The 9596-nt window shown below is 38.0% G+C and overlaps 1 protein-coding gene across 1 annotated transcript; it reads left to right on the forward strand.

The window, feature by feature from the left end:
• Positions 1-751: 751 nt before the first annotated feature.
• LOC114688698 (olfactory receptor 52N2-like) lies at positions 752-1594 on the forward strand. Its single transcript, XM_028863234.1, has one exon. The coding sequence runs from the start codon at positions 752-754 to the stop codon at positions 1592-1594; it is 843 nt and encodes a 280-aa protein (XP_028719067.1).
• The last annotated feature ends 8002 nt before the right edge of the window (positions 1595-9596 follow it).

The raw sequence follows: 9596 nt of genomic DNA on the forward strand, positions 1-9596 counted from the left end.
AGCAGCTACTTGCTTGGTCATTTCACTGTAGCAGGAGCCTTGTAAGGATCTAAAAATGAGATGGCCCCTCAATTTCATTATAGATTACAATGTTTTACCTACACAACCAGAAATATATATTCACTCTTGAAGGCTTTAGTTAACTAGCATTCCTTTCAAAAGTTGAAACTTGAATTCCCTGTGATAATGAATGCTTCAAAACCTTACACTGTTATTTCCCTGATAAATACAAAATGTGTCTGGATTTTGAGCAAGATGAAAAATCCTCTTATTTGACATATATCAGTCAAGAGAAAACTTATCTGATAGAATGCTCTAAATTGAGACAGGATCTAATGATACTGGTAGTAATAAAAATAGTGACTGATATTGGTATTTATTCAATATTCACTGTACACACTGTTAGCACAACATTTTCAATCATCCTGTTGGATAATCCAAGCAACACTGTAAGCATGGTGCAATTATTATCTCAGTGAAAACAGATAATTCTGGGGCATGAATGACTGAACAGCTTGCCAGTGTCATATATTTTGTGATTTAAAAAAAAAAAGTTAGGACATGAAGCTAGAGAGAATGGTTACAAGGAAGTTTAATCACTTCTAGTTTCAGAGATCTCATAGAAATCAACTTCTTAGTGACTTTTCTTTGTATTTATTTTCCTAATCCTCTACTTACCTTTGATTTATATTCTGTTCCAGGAGACTGACAGTGTTAAAGGATGTAAAATGCTTTCATCCTGCCAGTCATTATGTCTGGAGCTAACAGCTCCAGCTTGACCCCAGAATTCTTTATTCTGAGTGGTATTCCTGGGCTGGACGAAGCACATGTCTGGATCTCTCTGCCATTCTGCTTTATGTACATAATTGCTCTAGTGGGGAACTGTGGGCTTATGTACCTTATTGGCCATGAGGAGATCCTGCACCGACCCATGTACTACTTTCTAACCCTGCTCTCCTTCACTGATATAACCTTGTGCACCACCACTGTGCCAAATATGCTGTGTATATTCTGGTTCAACCTCAAGAAGATTGGATTTAAAGCCTGCCTGGCCCAGATGTTCTTTGTGCACACCTTCATAGCTACAGAATCCGGTATGCTAATGCTCATGGCCCTGGATCGATATGTGGCCATCTGCTACCCTTTACACTATGGGACCATCCTGAACAACCCTGTGATTGCCAAGGCTAGTCTTGCTCCATTTCTGAGGAGTGTGGCATTCATCCTCCCTTTCACGTTCCTCACCAAGCGCCTGCCCTATTGCCGAGGCAACCTCATCCCTCATGCCTATTGTGACCACATGTCTGTGGCCAAGATATCCTGTGGCAATGTCAAGGTCAATGCAGTCTATGGTCTGTTAGTTGCTCTTGTGGTCTGTGCATTTGATATATTCTGTATCACTGTGTCATACACAATGATATTGAGAGCAGTAATGAACCTGTCCTCTGCTGGTGCTCATCACAAAGCCTTCAGCACCTGTACATCTCACATTTGTGCTATTGTGATCACTTATGTACCTGCTTTCTTTAATTTCTTCACTCATCATTTTGGAGGACATACTATTCCCCATCAATTTCCTTGCTTTGTCTCTTGACCTATGGTTGACTTTATTTAATCCTGTTTACAATATTCAAGTAGAAAGTTCTTGGATTAAAGATATATACTAAGGCTGAGCCACAAGTAGAAACCAGTTTTTCCAGTAAATAATGCAATCTCAGTGTTCACAGTGTGATCAGATATTCTGCAACAGGGGGCTGGCTTACAGTTCAGAGGTTCGGTCCATTGTCATCACTGCAGGAAGCATGAGAGCAGGCAGGCAGACATGATGCTGAAGAGCAGCTGAGAGTTCTAAGTAAGGATTGGCAGGCAGCAAGAAAAGAATGACACTGAGACTGGCTTGAGATTCTGAACCCCCAAAGCCCACCCCCAGTGACAACACTTCCTCCAAGAAGACTACAACTACTCCAACAGGACACACCTCCATAATGCCACTCCTTGTGAGTTTATGGGGCCATTTTTCATTCAAATCGCCACAGGTGTGGTTCTTGACCAGATGGTGAGTGCTTCTTTTTGATTTCAAACATCTCAGAATTGACTCTTAGACGGCTGCTGCTGCTCATTGGTAACTGCCTGCCTTAGCTCCTGACTCCCTCTCCTGCTTCCCACTTCAGCTTTCTTTTCTCTTTTCTGCTCACTTGTTCATCATCCTAACGCAGGTTCTCCAAACTTGAGGTACTTGTGTGTGGATGGTGATTTCTTATGTCTTCTACTATATTTGTTTTCTTTTGAAGTTTTAACCATTTTCATTAAAAAAAAAAGATTTAACAATTACATCAACCACCACAGCCATTAATCATACACTGTATTAGCCACAAGTTCTCATTTGTTCTGAAAGTAACTATGAAGATGGTACTCTAAATAATATGTACTTAGGCAAACTGAGGCACTGAACTGTTGATACATTTATGAATATCACAGTGCTATCAACTAGCAGAATTGGGATTTACATGGAAGCCCTCTGGGTCGTGTCTTGCATTTTTAATGATTATTTAAATCACTTTCCCCACACCCGAAAATGTAGAGTCTGCGACGTCATTCTAGTGACTGCAAAGGAGAGTCAGATTTTCTAATTGCTGGTTTAGCACTTACAGTGTTCTTTGAACCACCCTGTGCCAACCTTCAAGCCTTCTGCATCTTCCTTACTCCTGTTTCCATCAGCTGCCACCTGAAATCTGGAAACCCCTGTAATTGTTACTTTCTGAGTTTACACTACAGGGATTTAATGGTGCTGTGAAAAATAATGTTTCTTCAAATGTATGCTGCTCTTGCCTTTTGAGTCAAACTGTGATTATGTTTGTGACTAGAAGGCCATGAGCATCTTGTTAAATACCATATTGAACACAAACTCACTGTTTGTTAACACATCAAGAAAATATATTTCACCAGGGGCTGGAGAAATGGCTCAGAGGTTAAGAGCACTGGCCACTCTTGCAGAGGACCAGGGTTCAATTCCCAGCATTCACATGGTGGCTCACAAACATCTGCAACCTCAGTTCCAGAGGATCAATTGCCCTCTTTTGACCTCCTGGGGGAACTGCATGAATGTGGTGCACAGATACGTATGCAGGCAAAACACCAAAAACAAATGTTTTTTTTGTTTTGTTTTTTTAAAGGAAAATGCATACCAATTGATTCGGGTGTTTTGAAAAACTGAGGTTCAGTAACTTAGGGATGTTGATGCTAAGGTTTTTTTATAGCAAAGCTTTTTTGTCAACCCTAGTCAACACACTGGAAAATTTTTTATAGTCTACAAAGAGATATTGGTATTTGGAACAAGTTTATATACTGATCGCACCATACACACATTTGACCCATCTCTTATAACCTGACTATGTGCCATGAAAAAATGTTTAAGAACTAAACATTTAGTTTAAGAACTAAAAGGCTGCACTTGGTTCACTACAGAGCCACACAGCAGGATTAAATAGACTTAGTATGTTATAAAAAATAAGTGACACAAAGTTGAGAGGTGAATATGTTGGGGAAAAATAATCATGTCATTGCATACAAATGTGGAATGCTCTTCAATAAATACCTTTAAAAATAAATGAATAAAAGGAGGGGGGAATAACTGGGTACAGTTCAGAAATTAACAGATTGTGGAGAGTACAGCCTCAACAGATACATCTACATCACAATTCCTTCATCTATGGAAGAGGGAGCAGGAAGTGTGTAAGAACAAGAATACCAAGAAATCGTTCATGAAACAGTCTTGTCTGGAAATGACTGCATAAACAAGATCAGAACAATGGCAATATTAATGGAATTTTAACATGGAAGGGGGAAATTTTCATGGAGTCCCATCTCTATACAAAGAACTATAGTTAATAGTGACTTCTGGAAGAAGGAGAATTACCCTCTCCCAGTGATGAGACCTGTTATTGGTTGTCTAGTGCAAAATGCTCAACTTTGATACACACCACCACCAACAAAAACATACTCAGCAGGTTGTATCTATATATATTCATGTATATATGTATATATACACGTGTGTGTGTGGATGTGTGTGTGTAATAATAATAACAAAGAAAAAGAGGCTATCAGATTGAGAGTGAGGGAACATGGAAGGGTTTGAGGGAGGTAGTTGGGAGAGATTGGATGAAGAAAAGGGAAAGAGTTACAAAAATCTATTTCAATTAAAAACATCTTTTAAAATTTCAAAAAAGGGAAGAAACTACAATGGTACAAAACACTTAGGCATGATCTTCTCTGATCTCCAGGAAATAAACTGGAGAAAGTTGGATAATAGCTATCAGAAGAGGTAGATGATTGCTAAAAATATTTACCACCAATAGCAAAATGAAATAGAAAACTTTATAAAGCAGAACAAGGGAAGGATTGGCACAGTTTGGGTGCTCTTGTCTCCCAGTGAAAGGAAACACAAGAGCCACCAGCTGAACTTAAAACAAAGAGCCTAGGAAAGTCTACACTGTATTTTTCATCACAGAAATTTTAAAGAGTAGAAAAAGAGGTGATTGAGGGGGGCTGACAAAAGTGGCATGGGGTAACGATGGCAAGGGAGGGAGAGACACTAGGAAAGCCCTCTCTATTCAACACTCTGCTGAAGGGACATCAAGAGTAAGTACTTTTTTTTTTTATTAAAGGCTCCTGCTGTTCTGGTGGTTTGATGATCTGAGGACACTGTATAGACTTCACTCTTGGTTAAATTCAGAGCATGTGTCATGGAGTTATACACCAGAATATACACAGAGAATGAAAAGACACTGGGAATCAGAATCATGTAGTATTCATCTTGGTGGAAGTCAGAGGCTGCAGTAGAACACATATACAGGTTCTAAGAGGATGCCAGACACTGGAGAGGACTGTCCAGGAATGTAAAGAACCTTCTAACTGATGGAACAAGAACCTGTGATATGACTGCTCAGGGTGTGACTGGCATCTGGGACCCAAGAAGGAACACCAAGAGTTAAGACAAGAGTCAGCAAGCAGAAGAGAAACCACTTCAGACTCGGCACCACATCCAACTCTTTCTCCTTTACTTTTATGCCTCTTCTATCTAATATACTGTTTCAATTTAGCAGGCTATCTCTGCCTGTCCTACACTATTTTTCTATCTATCTATCTATCTATCTATCTATCTATCTATCTATCTATCTATCCTCATCTTTTTTATTCACTGTCCTTTTTTCTCCATCATGAGTAGAAAGGAAAAAGAAAACAAAATAAAGCTAGTAATTACTACTGGTGCAATAGAAAAAAGTAGAGGAAGGAGAACAATTGGGGCAAAGGTGGCAAATGAGGAAGCTGTGGGCAAGATATAATGAAAGAGAGAGGTAAAGGATAAAACAATTGAAGTTTCCAGGAGGTTGAAACATGGAGATAGCTAGCCTGTGTTCTTTGGGAAATCCTAACAAATGGAAAATGAAAAGAAGTGGAAAGAAAAAAGGGAAAAGGAGGAAAAAGAGAGAAGAATGAAATGAGGCAGTCAATATAGGATGCAAAAGTAGAATTCAATAACAATTATTGGTACTAAAAAAAAACCTGGCTGGGCAGTGGTGGTGCACGCCTTTAATCCCAGCACTCGGGAGGCAGAGCCAGGCGGATCTCAGTGAGTTTGAGGCCAGCCTGGGCTACCAAGTGAGCTCCAGGAAAGGCGCAAAGCTACACAAAGAAACCCTGTCTCAAAAAACCAAAAACCAAAAACAAAAAACAAAAACCCTGAAATACTGTAAAAGCTCAATAAGTCAAATAAAACGGTCTGCATAAATCAATAAATCGACCAAAGATAGGACAATTCTATCAGTGACTGAAGACAAGGCAGATGAATCACAATAATGACGAAGATAAACAAATAAAATAGAAATAGAACATAGGAAATCTATGGGCCAGTATAAAAAGACCAAATATATGGATCATGAACATAGAAGAAGAATTTTATGCAAAAAAAAACATAGAAAATATTTTCCCTAAAATCATAGAAGAAAATTTCCTAACTGTAGGGAAAGTGATGCCATTGAGGTATGGGAGGCATTTAGAGCACCAAACAGAGAAGCCCAGAAAAGAACACCCCATGTTGCATTATAGTTAAAACACTAAAATAGAGAAAAAATATATACTAAAAGCTTAAAGAGAAAAAAACCATCTGACATATGAATACAGGCCCACCAGAAAGAGATTTATCCACAGAAACAATGAAACCTAAGAAAACTTGGAATGGTGTATTCCATGCTCTAAAAGACAGTAACTGCCAAGCCAGTTTACTATATCAAGCAAAATTCTCTGAAACAACTGAAGAAGAAAAAAACTTTTCAAAATAAAAACAAACTGAAGGAATCCATGGCCATTAAGCCAGCTCTACAGAATATACTAGAAAGAAGACCTTCAGACTGAAGAGAAAGATAATCATACCCAACAGGGTACAAGAAAGTGTAAAACCAGAGATCGGTGTTTGAGCAACTGAGATGCAGGAACACACCAAACACTGCACAATCAACAAATGTCAGTAATAGACATCTTTCAATAATAACCCTGAATATTAGTAGTCTCAATTAGCCAATCAAAAGACACAGCCTAGACTCAAGAATGGATTAAAGCAACAGTGTTCATCTGTGGTTGCCATCAATAAATGCATTTTACCTTAAAATAAACAGAGGATGGAAAAAGGCAGTCTAAGCAAATGGATTTAAGAAATAGGCAGATGTCACTCTTTAAAAATATATGTTATTCTTTGTCAGGGAATTTTAAACCTTAAGGGTCTTTTGCTTATCAAAAATGTATGTTTTTAATTGAAATAGAATTCCATTACTTTCCCACTCCTTTTCCTCTCCAGCCCCTTGAAGCTTCCCTGCCTAGAACCTAACCATGTCCCTGAGAATGATAACACCAAATCATAAAGATGATATATGCAGAACTAATGAAATTTCTTAGTTAGTTGTGCCATTTTACACTTTATCAGATGTTTGTTAGGCTTATGATTGCAGGCATTGGTACTGATACATTCTCAATGAAAGTTGAAGGATGACTTTCTGCATTGTTCTGTGTTTGGTGGAAATCTTGACCTACACAAGATTAAGTCAACAAAATATCTGGCATGGATGGGGAGGTCACAAAGTACTGAGGAGCTATTGACAATTGATGGCATGTGGGAAAGAAAGAGTTTGGTTTTTGTTTTGTTTTGCTTTGCTTTCTTTTTTAACAGAAATTCAGTCCCTGACAGGCTACTCATGTTCTAGTATATACTGGCACAACTAAATTGTCTAAATGGGTTTTTAAAAAGAGCACATGAAATTGGGAGGGACTTGGTGTTGCTACAGGGGAAGAACTGAGTGGGATGAAATGGGAAGAGATTTGATCAAAATACATTATATGCATATATGAAATTTTCAAACAAAAAGTAGTTAAAAATTCTTTGTACATTCACCATGACACAAAGCATATTAATTATTTGTTTTGAAATTGTTAGTATCATTTTCCTTTACAATAAAATAGTAAGAATGAAACCCAACCACTAAAACATTTAGGTGTATGATATACAAGTATACAAAAAACAAATATTTATGTGTGTTTATTCATGTAGATGTAGACACATGTATTCATTAATTTAATCAATAAACATAACACATAAACTAGGAGAAATTTTCTACATTACTCTTAGATGTTACATCTGATTATGTCTTTATCGTGTCTCCTTTTCAAAACTATAAAATACATGTGAATATATACATATATAAATAAAAATGCACATACATTATACATATATATAGTAGTTGTTGAGATGTCATAAGACTGAATTGTGAACAAGGTAATAAAATGAAAGACAAATATTTCCATCTATCAGAATTTTTTCAGAATCTACACCTGGGACAGGATATGTAACTTTGATATAATTTCCCTCTAGTTTCCCCTGTGCTTGAAGACGAAATAAATGCTAAAATTACCTCAACAGTCCCAAAGGGTCTTATCTCTCCAACTACGGTCTTCTGAGACACTGAACTAACAAAGACCCAATCAAGTGCACACTCTCCATGCTGGAGAACACTCAAAATGATACAGCAATGCTGGGTGGTGGTAGAACCCTTTACGTGCAGACTCTCAGGCATGTACACTGCTCTGGTCTTTTCTGGCACTGAGGTAAGTTTGAGTGAATCCAAAGACTCTTATTCTGAGAAAATGAAAAACTTTAAGTCCAAGAAATCCAAGAGATGCAGACAATTAAATTTCCACCAACTCCTACAGTACATTTCCTGGGAAAGAAGGAAAGAAAGGCTCCCATAACTGAAGCAACAGTAAAATGACTTCATAATTCACCAGAGACAGTGAAGTTTGGGCAGTCATGGGTTGCAACAAGAATGAAATGTATTTTCTTTTCTTGCGGGGGTGGGGGGGGTTCCGAGACAGAGTTTTTCTGTGTAGCTTTGTGCCTTTACTGGAACTCACTTGGTAGCCCAGGCTGGCCTCGAACTCACAGAGATCCACCTAGCTCTGCCTCCCGAGTGCTGGGACTAAAGGCGTGTGCCACTACCGCCCGGCGAAATGTATTTTCTTTACCTTGACTAATGGATAGCTATGCTCAGATTTGCTTCCAGTAGAAATGACCTTTGTGGGGGAAGTGGGAAGTAATACAAAACAAGACTTAAATACTAAAAAGATATTGAGAGAACTTGCTAAGGGAGGCTCCTCTGCAGAAATCCACCCAAGCAAATCCCCCACACAACCAGAGGCCACACAGCATCTTTGAAAGGAGTCCCAGATAATCCTGCAGCTGTCTGACAGACATTTGTTGTGTGGAGAGATTCCCCAGTGAGAAATTAACTCTCCTGGCTCCTCACATCTGCCCTGTCTCTACCCTGTTACAATTAAGGGTCAGGTTTTTTTTTTTGTCTGCCTTGCATTTGTAAATCATGCTCTTATGTCATCATAATTTGCTAAACATGTTACACTCAGCTGATGAAACTGGCCATCAGCATTAGGATATGTCACTCGAGGTCACAGACACAAACACTGAACGTGTGGCTGAAAATTCAAACTTTTGTTTGATCCTTGCCTTGCCACTTTAAATGTTGTCTTCCCAAACCTGTATTTTCTAATCTACACAATGAAGACATAAGATGCATCTGTGTTATTTAGGTTTGAGTACAAGAATCAACCTTCTCTGCAATATTAGTAACCTAAATGTATGGGATTTTGTCTATTTGTTTAATTAATATATTTCCTCAAATTAGAATGGTGTCAGGAATGTCTAAGTCAAAGTATCAAGACAATGAATAGTGTATGCCTTATCACGTATCTTACAATTAATGTAAGAACTAATATACATCAATGACTAAATTACAGGCACTGACAATATTCTCATCTTGCTGTATGAACACATATATAATTTGTAGTACTAGAGATTTCTTCCTTTAAGGTTTCTAAAATTATAGAAAAATCATTTGCTTCTTCAAATTCAGGTTTATTCTGCTATTTTGTGTTGCAAAGAAGCTTTAATTCAGAGTCAGGGTCCCTACATCTCTACTGTAAATATGTTATACAAAGAAGCTCATATTTTTAGAGAATAGACTTTTAGGAACCTAGTT

The sequence above is a fragment of the Peromyscus leucopus genome, chromosome 1 (genome assembly GCF_004664715.2).
Source record: "Peromyscus leucopus breed LL Stock chromosome 1, UCI_PerLeu_2.1, whole genome shotgun sequence".
Lineage (NCBI taxonomy): Eukaryota > Metazoa > Chordata > Mammalia > Rodentia > Cricetidae > Peromyscus > Peromyscus leucopus.

Coding starts and splice junctions, on each gene's coding strand:
- LOC114688698 (XM_028863234.1), top strand. CDS start 752: ATGTCTGGAGCTAACAGCTCCAGCTTGACCCCAGAATTCTTTATTCTG.